The 18,770-nt window shown below is 33.4% G+C and overlaps 1 protein-coding gene across 1 annotated transcript; it reads right to left on the bottom strand.

Moving 5' to 3' along the window:
- Nucleotides 1-6,924: 6,924 nt before the first annotated feature.
- LOC114293141 (pollen-specific protein C13-like) lies at nucleotides 6,925-7,299 on the bottom strand. Its single transcript, XM_028237172.2, has one exon. The coding sequence runs from the start codon at nucleotides 7,297-7,299 to the stop codon at nucleotides 6,925-6,927; it is 375 nt and encodes a 124-aa protein (XP_028092973.2).
- Between the last annotated feature and the right edge of the window lie 11,471 nt (nucleotides 7,300-18,770).

The following is an 18,770-nucleotide window of genomic DNA, read 5'->3' as shown; positions in this document are numbered from 1 at the left end:
AATAATGTGAAATTAGAGATACTAAAGATGAGAAAGAGAGAGAGAAGTGTGAGACTATTTTATATAGGAATAAACCACGTCATTAAGGGTAAATTAGAGGGACAAAATTAAGAAGGTAGTAGTACTGTATATATTTATAAAGGAGAAATTTACAATGTGCATCCTTTCAAATGGTGCACATTGTAAAAAAGTTAAGATTTTTATGATAAACGCTATGATTGCTTGTGATGTATGTTATGACATTTTATAATAAAGTTATAATATTTTGTTGTAAAGTTATGAATAGTAAATTTATAATGTGTATCCTAAAATTAGGAATAATAATATTATAACATTTTGTGATTTTTGTTATGACACTTTAAGATTTTGTTATGATATTTTTTAGTGAAAAAAAGTTATATTTTTATAGTGAAAAAGTTATGATATTTTGGATTTAAGTTATGAAATTTTGTAAAAAAATTATGAAAGACATATTATAAGCACCTTTCCCGTTTATAAAACACTGTTGATGAAAGAAATCCAAAACAATGCATCATTTCAAAGTCACCAATTAACAACACCTAACAACACCACCTCCCAAGTGGGTGGAGGTTGTGTTTTGATATTAACATTATTTCTTTGCTATTAAAGTTTGGCAACCAACTTGTAAACGCACGCCCCCAACTAACCTAACTTCCCTCCCACACTACCGGATGAGTCCTTATATACCACATCATCAATTTTTCATACACTTTTTTTTTTTTTTTTTTAACGATCAGAATGTTTTATTAATGTCTTTCTTAATTCGATTAAAGATAGATCATCCACATTGGAACTAATAATTTATTTATTTATTTTCTTTTCACACACTGCTACTATATATTATTAACAACAGTATTTTGGAAATTTTCTCCTTCTCTTGTGCAAATTTTTTTGAATAATAAAACCTATATATACATATATTGTACAAATGTTATTTTTTGTTTTCAGATAATCTGTTTTTACTTGAGGGATGTTATGTATGTTTTGGATTCCAGACAAATTTTACTGATATTTTCACCTCTTATATACGAATTTACACAATAAATATTATGTGTATATGCAAGATTCATCAATAATTTTTGTTTCATTGTATTTTTTTCTTCTGTGAATTTAGGTATAGACTACAAGTTTTGAAGAAGAAGAAAAAAATCAAGGCTGTGTTTGGTGTGAGTTTCTAATTAATTTTTCACTCTTATATTTGAATGTTATGTTTGGTTTAAGTTTTTAAATCATATTCCAAAATCAAGTTAAAAACACATTTTGAAAACATGTTTAGTAAACTAGACAGTTTTTGAATTTTTGGTCTATCCGATTATCCGCCCGGACATTCTCCTGGATGCTCGGCCGGTTGACTATAACAGTAACTTCCTTTTTTTTTTTTTTTTTTTTTTGCAATTGTCAATCGCCACTTGTTATTTGGAAAAAAAAATTATATTTGTTTTTGATATTTTTTAAATATAGAAATTATTTTTTTAGACCAAAATGACAAATTATTTTTTTGAATTGAATTTTAAAAAGAGTTTGGTTATGAGTTTTGAATAGAATTTTTAATGGAGTTTTGAATTGTGTATTTGATAGAAAACTTTGCGGAACATAAATTAAAAATCATTAAGGATTCAATTTTATACATGAAAACTATATGAATTTCTACTATCAAAATAAGCAAATACATACCTTGATCCATGATAGTATGAAATCCTCTTGCAAGAAAGAGAAATCTTAAATGAAAGACCTTAATCTTTAAGTTCTTTACTTGTCTAAGATCTTCAAACCACTTCTCTCTCTAGGCTATGGGAGTTTTCTTGTGGTGACAACTTGAGTTTTTGATGGAGAGTGTGGTTTGGCACCTTACACTATTTATACTAGTATTCTTCTCAACAAAGAATCCATTCATTCAATGAATTTCATTACATAGATTAATGTATTTTATACATTCATAATACATAATGCATCTTCTATATTAATGAATTCATTAGATAGATTAATGTATCTTATATATTCATAATAGATAAATAATGCATCTTTAAGATTTATTGATAATGAATCTATCACATTCAATGCATTATCATTAGTCTTCTATACATTATGTATATATAGGTGCATTCATCCATAATTAGTCACTATCTAATTGATGTACATGTATCTTATTTAATGAGATGAATCTAGTATAATCATGCATAAGCCACATTAAGCCATATTTAGGAAAAATTCTTACAGTATTTGGTTTTGAGTTATAAGTTTTTCAATTAAGTTTTGAAATTTTTTTCAAAACTCATAACCAAACAACTTTTCTAATTTCATATGTCATATAAAAAATTCAAAACTCTTTTTAAAACTCATAATCAAACAAATTTTTTTTTTTCAAATCATAATTCTGAAACTCATAAACTCAAAATACAACTTTATTATCAAATCATGATTCTAAAACATTACCAAACGTTATCCAACATTTTCCTTTCGTACTTCAAAGCAAAAAAAAAAAAAAAAAAGAACACGTGGGACAAACTCAAGGCCGGCCTTGAGATTTATAGGGCCTTAGGCGGGCTTTGAAAGTGGGGCTCTTATACATATAATTTTTATAAAAAAAATTATGGATAAAATAAAAAGTTACCCATAATTGTTTTATTATTTAATTTTTACAAAAAGTTTCCTTATACATATAATCATTAAAATTTATTTTCATATATTAAGATATAAAAAAATATTACAAAGACTCAAGAAAGATAAAATAGGGTCTTATTGTATTATAGTTTAACATTGATATTTGATAATGAAATGATAATATTATTGTAATATGATATCTGATAACACAATTATAATCTACACAAATCACAATCCACTAATTATTTGATAACAAAAAACAAATTATTGGAAAAAAAAATTGGGAGAAAAAATTAAGGTAAAATTGTTCAATTAAATTATGATAAAGAGAGAGGGTAAAAAAATCAAGGCAAACAAAATTAAGGAAAAGAAATTAGGATAAAATTATTAAATTAAAATATGATAAAGAAAGATGGTAAAAAAATTAAGATAAAATTATTTGTTCTATTAAATACTTGACATTAAATTCTATTTAGACTCATTACATCATATTTATTTGTCTAGATTAATTATATTAAATTTTAATTGTACCTCACAATGATTATATATATTTTTAATTTGACCCAACAGATTTTTTTAAGGGGCCTTTTAGAGTGGGTCTCAAACAATAAAAAAAGATTAGACTTTAAACTTTTAATCTAATATAAAACAAATAAATTTGGGACCTTATTTTGGGCCAAAATTTGGGGGCCTTAGGCGCAGGCCTTAGTGGCCTTAGCCAGGGCTGGCCCTGGACAGACTAGTTATTGGGAGTAGGTAGGTAAGAGTGTAAAAATGCCTCGGGGTGGGCCCGGCCCGTTTGGGCCCGAGCTGAGACATTGGGCCATCTTTTTGAAGTCTGCCTTGGCCCGTGGACCTGGTCTATTGACCTGCTTAAGGCCCACTCAAGGCTCGGCCCAGCTCGAGGTCCAACGCCTTTTTTAGTGAAAAATAATAAAATTTTAGTTAAAAAAACAAAAAAAACAAAAAAAATTGTTCAGGCCCGCCCAAGCCTTAACCCAAGCCTAGGCCAACTGGCCCGGCCAATCGACCCGCTCAAGGCCCAAATACTCCCTGGGCATGGGCCTAATTTTTTAGTTGGTGGGCTAGCCCGGCTTAGCCCGAATTTTGGCAAGAACCCAAAAAGTTCGACAGAGGCCGAGTTGAATGAAATTTACACCCCTACAGACAAGCTACTAATCAAATGCACAAGGTGTCGCATAAGAATATGCTTTGGCATTTTTCTCCTTTTTCTTTGGACAAACCCTGCCGCGGGGGGGGGATGGTGTTGAGATGCAAAATATATCTTCTTCTCTCATTTGAGTAGTAATATATAAATAAAAAATTATCTAAAATAATGTGATAGTCTTTAAATTCTTTTATTTTAAAATCAAAAAATTTAATTAGAATAATTTTTATTTTCTAAAATATCATTCATTATATCATTCTTATATAAAATTTTATATGATATTTTTATTTGTAAATTATTTTTCTTAACGTTTGTAATTGTATTAATTTCTCTTATCCTTACGGGCATTGGTCACATTTCGTGTAATTTATTAAGTCTTTTTATAATATATATATATATATTGGATAAATTATAAATGCACATTCTAAATTCTTTTTAAGATACGATTTGTCTATTATCATTTTGAAAATTACATCCCGCTCTTAAAATTTCTAATTTCATAACAAATGACATATTTTATTAATAAATCATCAAATCAATTAATAGTTTTAATGATGTCCGCAATTTATTTCAAATAATAATTTAGGTAATTTTATCATTATATAGGAGAACAATTACGAATTTCATTTTTTCAATAAATTTTACCAAATAAAAAATTCTAACAAAGAAATATTTATAATTTTTTAAACCACAAGAGATAATTTGTATTTTAAATAAATTTCAAAGGATGTATTTATAATTTATCCATTATAATTTGTAATTGCTGCCCTTCCAATAGTGAAGGCGCAACACCCACTAAAAAAATAGTATAGTGAAGGCTTAAAAGGGTTGCGTAAAAAACAATTAGGTTTCATAATTCGTGTTCAAATATATATATATATATATATATATTATGAAAAAGAGCTCTCCATCCGTAAACGTCGCAATTACATATTTTTCGCTTTTACATGTTTCTTATATTACATATTATTCATGAATTAAGGTTTATGAGATCACCCACCTCTATCACTACTCATCCATCTTTCCCAAATCTCATTTTCAAAATCTTGAAAATCTTTTGGCGGCAATAATCCGACAATGACGTTGACAATCATTTGATTACCTACACTTCTCCGACAATGACAATGAGTGAAAGTTTTTCCGGCAATTACAATTCCATGAGATGAGAGGAGTATAATAATAAAAATTCAAAGGAGATTCATAGTTTTGATAGTGTTCTTAGTTCAGAGGAGATTGGCCTTGTAAGAGTAAGTTTCTTGAAAAAAAAGACAAAAATAATAAAAAATATTAGTCATTTTTTCAGGATTGAACTCCCGAACATATGACCGAAATTTGTGAACACATGCTCAAACATTGTTCATTTGTTTGGGAACAGGTGATCGAATATTTCTTATTTGTTCGGGAACAGATAACCGAAACTCGTGGAGATTGCAGAATTCACAAAAGGAGAATTTTGAATCAACAACAAAAAAATCCTACATTTATTTGCTCAAGTCATGAACAAGTATGTAGAGATGAAGTAATTACCTTCGTGGATTTGTTAGGATTTTGGAAGAGAGAGGCTTTTTGGGGTGTGGGGGTGTGCATTCAATTGAATGGGTGAAATGTTTTCACAAGAATAATTTTGATATTATTTGAGAGGAAAAAAGAAATTTTAAGAGTTTTAAAATTTATTAATAGAAGTCCAAAAAAATTTGAAATTTAAAATAATTAATGGAGTGTTAATAGCAACACTCTTATGAAAAAGAACTCTCCATCCGCAAACGTCACAATTACAGATTTTTCGATTTTACATGTTTCTGATGTTGCATATTATTTATTTTGTAAGCATATGAAACTCTTTAGAAGAGGGGCAAATATCTCGTATAAATGGAAAAAAAGAAAGTGTTGGACCATTTTAATATCTTATATTTATTTATTGATTTATCTTTTTAATAAATGAGATTTCATTACTTTGGTAACCTCTTGGTCATAAATGGAGGTTAAATAGAATTCATGAACTTGGTTAATAGTCATTATTTTGGTGTAACAATTTTCTCTTATTTAATGGTCATTATTTTTTGATGTAACTGTAAGGTCTTAATGGCCTATAAATAGTCCATCTCATCTACTCTTTTCTACACCACTAACACATCAACTATTTTCTATACAAGAGAGATTACTAGCAAAGAAAGGTGTTTTATTGGTGGAGCTTTGGGTTCACCTTCTTGTGCAGAGTTGGCCTGAATCATACGACAAGTGGTCGAGCTGTTGTATCCTAGAGGGGACAAGTCATAATTTTGTGACTACTGCATCGGTATTTGGATTCTTCCTACTACAGTGGGCATGATCTCCTTAAAAAAAAACGAGATATCCGTGCCTCAGCCTGATCTATTTGTATCTCATTTTCTTTGCATCATTTATCAATAAAATATAATTTTTTCTGGTATTTTCACCAACAATTTTAAGGAGATCAACCATGGAACAAGTACCAGAAAAAATCAATGATGGAATTGGAGATCTCAACAAGCTTTTCAAGTTCAAAGGAGTTCATTTTAAGATGTGGAAATGAAAAATTCTTTTTTACCTTAGCCTTTTGAAAGTTACATATGTTCTTACCGAAAAGAATCCAAACAAAATCCCAACTGAGGAGATGAATGATGAAGACTACGAAGCACATAAAGCAAAAGTGGCTTCCTACAAACAGATAAGTATAAATGTCATTTTTATCTCTTAAATTGCCTTGCTGATCAATTTTTTCACCACCAGAAAGTAATTGTAAATCAATGGATTATCAGTAAGAAATGTGTCTTCCGATCACAGTTCTTACTTATATTAAAATACACTTCTCACTTCCATTTTATTGATTTGCATTTATTTTTCTCATTTCTCATTTATTTATTTATTTCTTGAAGTTATATTTGAATCGTATATTTAAATAAAAATAATCTCTCCGCAAATTTCAAGGAAATATATAGACAAGACAAGCGCAAATAAACATGCAAAGTTTAATCAATTTACTCCAGTTACTTTATAATCAATTCACTCCAGTTGCTTTATATAAATAAATAAATAAAAAAAATCATCAAAATAAATATAACAATATCATAGAGTACGCGTAGCAAAGATCAATGTTGAGAACCATAAACAATATTTTACTCTTCAGACTCCTGCTCGTATTGCTGGAGCAGTTGCTTGCACCCGGACATGCGCTGATCCCTCACAAAACCCATTGCATTGGCGAAACGGTTGTTTGAAGCAATCCCATTGTTTCGGGTAAGTATCACACGAGCACGGTCACGCCCTGGATCTGCCGTTGCACAGTCTCTCTGTGGGCTGCTAACTAGCATGGCATCACAGAGCTGGTCGCCATGGTCCTCTTTGATCATGATCTTGTACTTTCCTGTTGAGTCTGTTGTTCCATCAATGCTGTATAAGAGTTTGTGTGTGTCCCTGTCTTTGCGTTCGATTTTAACCTTGGCACCTATTTGACAGATGTAACAAGAATCATTACCTTGGCACCTATCCATGGCTTCTGAGAATACATTGACAGCAATGACTAATTCTCATGACAAATAGGCTTTCCCTTATTCTCATAAAAACCTATGCCCTTGTTTGTTTTGGGAGATAGAATGGAGAGGATTGATAGTGAGGGGATTAATAGTAAGGGGATTAATATTGAGGAATTGTTAAATTATTTTTATATAAAATAATAAAACAAATAAAAAAATATAAAAAAATAAACATTATATTTAAAAAAAATTCCCAATATATAAAAAATAAAAAAATTTCTAATCCCCTTACTATTTTTCTAATACCATCTGTACCTCCTCCTTACCAATCCCCCTTCCTCCTCCTTACTAAAATCAAGGGATTACTGATCCCCTCCATATCTTTCCAAACAAACACCTCATTTTCAATCCCCTCCTCACTATCAAACCTAATCCCCTCCCTATAACCCCAAACAAACAGGCCTATGGGTTCACAATATGTTTCAATCATATTATTACTTTTCTAGTCAGAACATCTGAAAATCATACGTATGCAACCACCCTAGTCCTTACCCTGCATAATCTCTACCTCCATTGTTTTATTATCAATTTCTCTCTCAATAAAGAATTTGGTGATACCGTTAAAAAGACTCAATGACACAATTTGAATTATTTAGTAGTCAAATCTAAATACGTCAGTTCAGTAGATAATTTTATCCTAATTCTTGTAAGAAAAATGATATACAGGCCTACTTCTTAGATCCATTTTATAGAATGAATGATGTGTTAAAAAGGTGATTAGTTGACAAATTGAGAATATTTAATTATCAACCAATTATCTTCTTGACATGTCCCTACATCTAGAAAGTAAATATAATTTTTGAACCTGAATAGCAACGCTCTTTTTGTAATTATTTGGGTTGGTTTTGAAAAATCACTTTAATCAGATATCGATAACTATGTGATCAAAATAGTTTTGTATGAAATTAATGGATGGTGAAAAATAAACGACTGAAAAAAATTTGATTTGACCACATAGCTATCCATATCCGATCAACGTGAATTTTTATAGGCATATAGTACTCGACGAGTTTTACACATTGAACGGTTCGGATTATCAAAACGAGACCTGTGGTGCGGCCTCACGAGCCCAACATTACCATCCAACTTAATGAATATATATATATATCTAATTTTCTTTTTTGTTCCTTTTTTTGACATCAATTCAGTACCTATCAACTCGTTGGTTTTTGTATTAAAATATTGTGTAAATTAATTTTTTTTATGTTTTTAATTTGTGAATAGTGATAACTTTTTAATTTTTTTAATAATTTTTTGACTTTTTAAATTTTTTCTGATATGCCAAACCAAACCTAAATTTATTAGATATGAAATTCAATCTAATACCTCAATCACATCACATGAAACAAACACCACCCTCACGGTACCCGTCAATTAGGCCAGTTAGGCCACCGGACTTTTAATAATGCAATAATACTTGAGACCACTAATTAGTGCTGTCACTAATGATGTGGCAGTGGGTCCCCACAGTGTGTGCTGTGCCTTTTTTTTTATTTTTTTTTTATTTTCCACCTCACTAGTGGTAGATTTAGAGCTCATTATTTAGAGCTCTAAATCATTTATGTTAATAATGTTATTTTAATCAAACGCTTTTACTAAACAAAAATCAAAAAATAAAAAATAAAAAAAATCGTTACTTATATAGGCCTAAAAATAAAGCTGCTTTGAGTTCATATGTTTAAATCATAATTAAAAATAAAAATAATAAAAAAAAGTGAAGCCTCATATACTTGTTTGTTTGTTCTTGTTTTTGTGTTTGTTTTTATTTTTATTTTTTTTATCTCCTATATTTGTACTGGGATCAAATAAAAAAATATTTGTACCTGTGCTAGAATGTTCTAAATAAAAAAGTATATTAGAAAAACATCATCGTAAAATATTACTGTAATTAATTAGTACTTTGGCATTTTGAAAATTAAGAAAAATCAAAATTAAATAAAAAATTTATTACTATTTAAAAATTTAAACAAACAGTAGTTAGTAATTGGGATGCCCCTTTAAACACACACATATATGCATGAATTTATACTAGGATCAATGATGAATGTATGCAGATTTGGTGATGTTATATGTACCAATTGATATATTAATTAATGTATTAATATATATTATAGACTATTTTGAAAAGATGATTAAAAGCCATCTTCCAACTTTTACCTATTTTGAGTCATATTATCTTGCACAACTTTCACACATTTTTTCAGAAAAAATAAAAAAAAATCAACTTTTAACAATCTTCCCCAAACAACTCATATTATTACTGATCTCACCGATTTTATAGTAATTGATATACTAATTGATGCATATAGCATTATTCATGCAGATTAGGGGTGGACATTTGTTAGGCCGGGCCGGGTTTGGGTTGGTCTAATATTACATAATAAGAGATTTTGTGATCGGGTCTCTATATTTGCCCAAACTCAGTTCAAAAAATAATTATAAATCCCAAGTCCACCCATTATGCTATATGTTAAATTTTTTTTCAAAACATTCCATAATTAAATTTAATTATAAATTATATTTTTTACATATATATATTAATAATATTATAAATTAAAGAATTTTGCATATAAATTAAAAATTTTCTTAAATAAATTCAATCAAATATCACCACAAACGTGGAATTCAATAAATTAATAAAAATAAAATTTAGATCTTAACAAATATATATATATATATATTAATATATTATAATTAATTAATGTAATAATGACGGAGCTAGAATAGATTAAAAATATAAATTTCAAGTCCAATCCATTAATATATTGAGTTGAAAATGTCCATCCAACTCGAGATGAGCTAAAATAATCTTTTTATGCCTTAAAAAAAATTAGACTGATGAGCACTCCATTGAAGATTCATTCCCAAGAGTACGAAAATTAATGGAAAACGAGCAGAAGAGAAATGAAAAGGCTGTTAGGATTGGGAATTCCGCCCAAGACTTTCCAGAAAATATACCAAGTAGTAAAACACACCCACATTCTAGGAGACACTATATTTAACGTGGTTCGACCTCAATGTCTACGTCTACGGGAGAGTAACAGGTTATCACTATAAAATGGAGAGATTACAGAAAGATTACAATAGAGGAGGAGCTCACACTATCCTCACTCAGCCACTCTCCCGTCTCCTTCGCTCACACCGAGAGAGACGGTCTCTCCGCTTCACATCTCTCACTCTCTTTGGTTTGCTTAGTTTGTTCTCTCGGTTCTCTCTCTCTCTCTCCAACCCCTTCTCCTCACCTCAATTTATACACAATTGAGGGAGGATGTAATTGGTCACCACCTACCTGCTTCTACTCTCTAGTGGGTTGGAGTTGGTGAGCCATCCCCACTCTTTCCAAGTGGGTTCTTCAAGTGGTGCATTATCACCCACTCAACACGGGGTGATATATTCAACAAATCACCCCCTCAACCCATGTGAGGTGATCCACTGCACATATTGTTGCTAATCTTGTCATGCCCAAATTTTAACAGAATTTTCATCTCCTCATTGAGACGCTACATCCCCTGAAGCTAGAGATAATACACCAGAGATACAAGAGGAGGAGGGAAACCTACATCTTCAACTCAACTCACACAACTCTCTGATTTGGAGAGAGCCTCTGCTCCTATCTCCTACAGATCTCTTCCATACTTCCTGTCTCGGATGTCTTCACCTACTATGGTTGAACTGGCGTAACCAAGATATCCTGCACCCCCTGATTGGATGCCTTTAACTGACATGCATCACCTCGCACGACCAGTCATTGAAGCAACAGAAAACTCATCGTTTGTTCCATCAACGTCCTCGATTTTCTTTGCTCAGAGCTTTTCCGCTAAACTATTAGCCTTTGCCCTCTGCACTTCTGAACAACCTCCTAGCATTTCCATATACGCTCGTTGTTTGTGCTTTTGCAATCCCTGATTTGCTGTCCAGCAGATTGATGGTTGACAATAGCTCCATTTGTCAAAGTATCGTCAGCTATGCAATTTCTTGCATAGTGCTCGCACCTATGGCTTCTAGTCTCCCTGCATCGAGCTCGCTTAAAAGATCTGCATCAACTCTATCCTCCGCTGCCATGGAACTAAATAAACCACCATAGAGAAAAAAAGACTTGCCACGCGCGTACTTTTGCGTTTTACCCGTCTCAATTTCTCTATCTGGAAGTTCCTGTGAACTGTCAACAACCCGTTGCTACACACTCTTCTTGCGCCTCTGTATGATACTCTAGCGTACCCTTGCACTGTTGCACGTCTGCATTTGTGCTTCTGTGCTTAGTATGCTCCTCTACAACTATTGTTCTACATGTCCACATACCATCAGTACCTACTCATATACAGTAGCTCCAATAGCCACAGCATTTCCTTGAGCCTGTACTTGTTGCCAAATCATTTATCCGTCGATGAATGGACTTTTTGATTGAACCAGATCTTCCGATCAACTCCGGAGATAATCATCTCTACAATCCTCTGATCACTCTCTAACCAATCCTGATCTCATTGGATTTGCTATTTGATCAAGCCTGATCTTCTTTGGTCTCCAATGATCTATCTCGATCTGTATCTGGTTGTCCAACCTGGTTAGAATCTGCCCATTCTAACCTCTTCAATGAATCCGCAGCGTTCCATAATATTCGGCAACCTTCCTTCGATTATTAAAGATGACAAACTCCTATGTTTTGATAATCTTTAAAAAACCGTTTAGAATTTCACTATTCTGACCTCGCGGTTGCGTTTGGAACGGTCCGTTTAGCTAGGACCACCCTTCGCTGCACTTCCGAGGACCGTACTAAAAACTTTTCCCAAAAGTTGGGCCACACCACAATTTTCTGAAAATTCTGGGCCACATTACAATTTTCAGAAGTTCAAGGAATATTCCATGTTCCAACAGAATATTCCATCCACTGCACCTGACGCCGTCTGCCACTTTAATCTTCTTTCCTTTTAGAGAAACTCCAATTCCAAAATTTGACTATATCGATGTGTCCGGAATACTCCAAATAGTTGAAAAATACTATTGGATCGTCAGAAACAGACTTCGAATGGCTTAGATCAAGCCAAAACATTTTGGACGCCTCAGATCTACAGCTAAAACCTTAGCCGTGAAACACTGGATCCTTTCTTCTGCGGTTGTACCTTAGCCGCGCAACACTGGATCATTCCTCCGCATACTAACGTGGTAGATGACGCAACGCTGACTGGCTGCTGGCGTGGCAGACGCATGGCAGTCGTTGGCTAATGACGGTGCCATGTGGTGATGACGTGGCGGGCTGACGTGGCGCTGACGTCACGCGCACGCGCGCCACACTCTCTTTCTTCCTTCCGCCGTGCGTGGGGCGCGTGTTTGAGAGTGTACTGACGCGTCGGTTCATTGAACGGCGCGTGAAGCCCGTGCTTAAGACTAGGCCTCACGCGCCATATTCAGGTGGCGCGTAAGGGCGTGTTCAGTGTCCTCTGGGGCTCTTCTTTGCATTTTTGGACTCTTCTCGTCGAGACCTTGCTCTTGGGATGCTCAAAAATAGATTTTGAGCATTTTCATTTTTGGGCAGTTTCGAAAAATACACTGTTTTTGTTCCGAAAATGACCGACGAGGCTCTGATACCACTTGTTCGGATCGGGGATCCCGCCCAAGACCTTCCAGAAAATATACCAAGCAGTAAAACACACCCATACCCTAGGAGACACCATATTTAACGTGGTTCGGCCTCAATGCCTACGTCTACGGGAGAGTAACAGGTTATCACTATAAAATGGAGAGATTACAGAAATATTATAATAGAGGAGGAGCTCACACTATCCTTACTCAGCCACTCTCCCGTCTCCTTCGATCACGCCGAGAGAGACTGTCTCTTTGCCTCACATCTCTCACTCTCTTTGGTTTGCTCGGTTTGCTCTCTCGGTTTTCTCTCTCACCAACCCCTCCTCCTCACCTCAATTTATACACAATTGAGGGAGGATGTGATTGGTCACCACCTACCTCCTTTCACTCTTTAGTGGGTTAGAGTTGGTGAGCCACCCCCACTCTTTCCAAGTGGGTTCTTCAAGTGGTGTATTATCACCCACTCAACATGGGGTGATATATTCAACAAAGGCAATAAGGAAAGGAGTTGGGTCTCAGCACGCGTCCAACTTAGCTTTCTTGAAGTTGCATTATTCCAATCAGGAGTCACCGCGTCAATCAAGAGTCAACGAAAGGAGTGCGGTGGTGCTTTGTTTGGAAAGAGTTAATGTGGTTTGTTTCTAGAGGTAGAATGAAAGAAATTGATAGTGAGGAGATTAGTAAAACTATATTTGTTTTGATTACAGTTGTTAGTGTAGGAATTATTAAATTATTTTTATATAAAATAAATATAAAATAATAAAATAAATAAAATTTTTATTTTTATTTAATAAAAAATACAAACACATTAAACATTAATGTTAAAAAAAATGCCCAATAAGTAAAAAAAAAATTACAGTTGACCAATTGACCGGCCGGACTTTCGGGTAGACGTTCGGTAACACCCTAAGTCGAACGGACTAACTTTTAATACCACCTCCTCGCCTGGATTGTTAATCTGCTCGCCAAAGCCTTTCACAATCTGAACGGAATACCAATCTGGAGCACCATAAATGAAACAAACATGATATATGGTTATTGTTTATCATTGTTTGTCTGCTCCAAATTGCTATAGTGACAAACAAATGAACCTTAAGGCAATTGTAGATAATGTAAAGAAATGGATCTCAAAAATTTTCTTAAAATTTTTACTAAATATTTCATATGGATGTAAGACCATGAGTCTTGTGTGTATCTTACATTTATGTGAGATATTTATTAAATTTTTTGAGATTTTTAATATTTTTTTTTAAACTTAAATAAATATGACAACTGTAGAGGAGCTAATATGTGTACAGCTGGCAAGGCAATGCCGGAGGTAGGGGTGGGCACGGGTCGGTTGCGGCCACTGAACCTCCAATCCACTATCTGTCTGCCAGATTGGTTGATTGAAGCAAATCAATCCGCATCCGTTCGCCAATCCGACGGATATAGATTGAGCGGATTAGCGGATGGATGCAAACCGATTTGGCCGTTTAAAATTTTATAAATTTTCAACATAATTCAACTGGTGCACTTTTTCAAAAAAAGAAGAAGAAAGTATTACCGTCAATGACTTAAAAAAGTATTACAATCACTGCATGCCTCATTCAAAGGAAGAAAAACTTTAGAATATTACAATTACTGCATGCCTCATCCACATAAAGTATTACATGAAGTATTACAATTTGCGGTTATTAAAATACAAAAACAATTCAAACCATCAAAACCATGAACAGAGCTGCAGTAGAAATTGTATGCATTTATATTGTTACATCTATATCTATTTTTTGAAAACAAAAACTAACCAGCATATATTATCTTTTTTATTTATTATTTTTAGAGTTTGGATTTAAAAACCAAAAAATATAGATCAATAATACATTTATTTTTTTCAATTAAAAAAATATATTAAAGTTGAAAACTCTTTTTCAATAGAATATATTCAACAGAATATTTAAACTTTTTTTGAATTAAAAACACAAACAAAATATCTAAATAAATTCAAAACACAAAGTCTTACAAATTACTAGGGGTGCTCACGGTTTGGCGGTTCGGTTGCGGCTAAAGAGACCTAAAATCCGCCATCCGTCCAAAATTTGGCGGATCAATTTGGTTCGGTCAATTTGGACTGATCGGTATATACGCTACTCACCCCTAGTCCGAGGAGGTTTCATTGGGATTTGAAAAGGTTGCATAAAGTGACAATTGTAAGGATCGGACGTGCTCCGTTCTACCGCTTTGGTTTAATGCGCATTTTCTGAACATCGCGTAGTTGGTTAATTTTTTTGTTTTAAAAATGTTATTCAAAATTAAGATTTTAATTTAATTTTTAAGTTCAATAATGCAGTAATTAATTAAACTATTAAAGGTAATACTCTTTTATATATTTTTTAATTATGAATCAATCATATTATTTAAATATTTGAGTCTAAGAAGTAAGTTTATATATTATTTTTTTGGGCAAATTACAAATAAAATTCCAAAGTTTAGCGTGTTTTGCAAATTAAACCCCAAGTTTTTAATTTTGACAATTAAAATCCTAAAGTTTATTCCGTGTCACAATGTAAGCCCCCCGTTTATCTCTGTTTCATGAAATAACGGAGAAAGCCATTTTTGGCTCCTAAACCAACCCAAAACGATGTCGTTCCTTATTACACCCATATAAAAGGCCCCAAATCCTTCATTTTACCGATTAGGGCTACCATTTGCCTTAATTTCTTCGATTTTGTTGATTTAGGGGCATATGAACGACAAATCCACTACTGAACAAAGCTCCATTTTCAACCATTGCGAAATATGAGTGAAGGAAACAGTTGGGGTGGAAACAATTGGGGTGAATCGACTCGTTGTAGCTATGGAATGAGAGCAAAAATCCGAACTTCATGGACCCATGAGAACTCAGCTAGGAGGTTTCTTGGTTGTCCAAATTATGGAGTAAGTTTCCCACTCCCGTAAATAATATGAAATTTGTGTATATTGTTGTTCCCTAAAACCTGACTTTGATTTGTATTTTGTAATTTATTTACGTATATATATATATATATATATATATTTTTGGATTTTTCAAAAAAAGGGGCTTGTGGCTTCTTCTCTTGGTATGATCGACCACTTGTTCTCGTGGTAGACAAGTGTTGCCGAAATTGGTGGACAAGGTTGCAAGCTTAGAGGAAATGGTAACTGAGATTGCAAGATTGGAGGAAGATGTTCAAACTTATCATCGTAGACAAAAATGGATTGTAGGTGGATTGATTGTTGCAGTGATTGTAATTGGAATGTTAACAGTGAGTAATTAGGAAATGTAGGTTACTTAGTTAGTTAGTTAGCATTTTTGGTTTAGGAAATGTAATGCAACTATGCAGTTGCCAATTGAACTTAATGTATAATTTTGAATGAAATGATAAATCATTGTTTTGTTTTTAATGTGTGTTTAGATTGTGGTAATGTTTGTTTGGTTGTATACATTTTGTAATGAATTTGATGCATTTGTTTGCCAATGCTCTGAATGTGTTTGACAAAATATCCAAGTGAAAGAAAAACAAATTACAAGCATGTAAAAAATGGATTACAAGCCATTGTTTACCTTGTTTCAAACCAATATATAGCACAATCCAAGCATGTATACTAACCATTCAATTAGTCAACCTGTTCCACCTGTTCAACTTGTTCCAAGCATGTAAAAAACCAAGTACGTAAAAACAGATTAGAAGTCATTGTTCAACCTATTCCAAACCAATATACAACACATTCCAAGCATGTATAATAACCATCCAATTGCGTACATCATTGATGTCAAGCATGTATAATAACCATCCATATATTGCTCCAAACCACTATACATCTTTCACCATTACAAAAATAAGTAGTTCACCACAAAAATAAGCAGTTCACCATCCATAATTTGTCTTCACGTCATATGACCATTACATAAAAAAGCAATTCATAATTACAACATTCAGTTCACTATGTCTCTATTAACACTAGCTTGACTACCTAAGACTTGTTCAACTTCATCCCTTCTCATGGTTGCTACTGGTGTTGATGTCCTCTTTGTTGATGCCCTTTGTGGTGGCTGTTGCTGTTGTCTACTAGTTGATGCTTCCCCAGATATTGCATCTGATCTGAATCTTATGAAAGTTTGTCGACTCCTCACCTGTTAACAAAAAATTGTTAAACCACAGTTTGAGCATACATGGAGATCAATTACAAGTAGAGTATACCAATACATTACTTACATTCTTTGATGAACTTGCAGTTCCATCGTTTTTACCCTTGACAGGCCCCATTGTATGTTCTTTGATTATGACCATGTACACCACACTTGGAGCATTTCAAGCTGGTACACTTCCTCTACAACTTGAATTAGTTCTGAGGCTTATCTAGGTCTCTAATTCTTTGATTTTGAGGCCTACTAATTGGCTTTTTCAACTTAGGAGGAAGTAAAGGGTCATAACCTATCTTAGACCATTGATCTTGGCCATTTAGTGGATTTATCAGTGCCTCATAAGTTTTCAAGTAGGTCTCTTTTTTGAAAGCCACATGCACATAATCCTTAACTCTCTTTTTGAAAGAAAATAGCAACCACAACATGAGGACAAGGGATTCCAGTTAGATCTCACTTGAAACAAATGCATGTCCTATTATCTAAGTTGACAACATAACCACTTACTTCATATCTAACTTCAAGTAGAGCACCCCCTGACCAAGAAGGTATCCATACTCCAGATTTTACCTTTGACCTCTCAATCTTAGTTTGTATATTTGCACATATTGGCCCTTGGTACTTGATCATTTTGCCCCTACATTCATGTAGCCTCACCATCAAAGCCCTCTTGATCCACTCTAACATGGTGAGGATGGATCTGTCTCTAGCTAGTAAGACCCAATTGTTAAAAGACTTTGAAATATTGTTCAACAATCTATTACACTTTGTTTTGGGATTCAATGCATGCCTACAACACTACAAGAAAAAACACTTTTGGAGACCACCTATTTTGAGTTGGTCGCAAATAGTCCACTTCCTGCGACTAAAATTTTTTTGGTCGTTAATGGATATGTTTTCGCGACCCACAATTTTTGGGTGGCTAATAGCTAATTTTTGGCGACCAAATACAAATTTAGTCACAGACGGTCGTCTTTTGGTAACCAAAAAATAAGTTGGTCGCGAATGACTTAACTATTGGCGACCAACTACAAATTTGGTTATGGAAGATCACCTTTTGGCGACCAAAAAATAAGTTGGTCGCGAATGACTTAACTATTGGTGACCAACTACAAATTTGGTCGCGGAAGATCACCTTTTGGTGACCAAAAAATAAGTTGGTTGTGGAAAGTTATGGTGGGATAAATTAAAAAAAATGGGTACTACTGTAATTACATTCTATTTTTCTATTTAGGCATTGAAGGTTTTATGAAATAATATATAACCCAATTTTTATGGGTTATATATTTTCTCTGCCAAATGTGAATAATAAGCATGTTATTGGTAGAGTGGATTGGACGCATGGAGAGTGACTTCTTGGTCAGGAGTTCAACTCTCCCAGGTAGCGCAAAAGAATATTTTTCTTTGGGTGAAGGCGCTGACTTTTGGCGACCAACTATAACTTCGGTCACTAAAAGTTACCTTTTGGCTAATATAGATTGGACTTTTCGTGACCAATTATTTGGTCGCCAATGGTCCCTTTTAGCGACCAACTATAACTTTGGTCGCAGAAAACTATCTGTGACGAGGCTTTAGTGACCAACTCGCCACCAACACATTTTGGTCACGAAAAGATTTTAGCGACCAAATATGGTACTTTTCGCGACCAAAACGTTAGTCGCGAAAAGTGTAATTTCTTGTAGTACTGAGCTAGATTAAGTCTTATCAT

Source organism: Camellia sinensis, chromosome 3, assembly GCF_055761805.1.
Source record: "Camellia sinensis isolate YWXY chromosome 3, ASM5576180v1, whole genome shotgun sequence".
NCBI lineage: Eukaryota > Viridiplantae > Streptophyta > Magnoliopsida > Ericales > Theaceae > Camellia > Camellia sinensis.
This window is presented reverse-complemented; position numbering and strand designations above follow the sequence as displayed.

Coding starts and splice junctions, on each gene's coding strand:
- LOC114293141 (XM_028237172.2), bottom strand. CDS start 7,299: ATGGATAGGTGCCAAGGTAATGATTCTTGTTACATCTGTCAAATAGGT.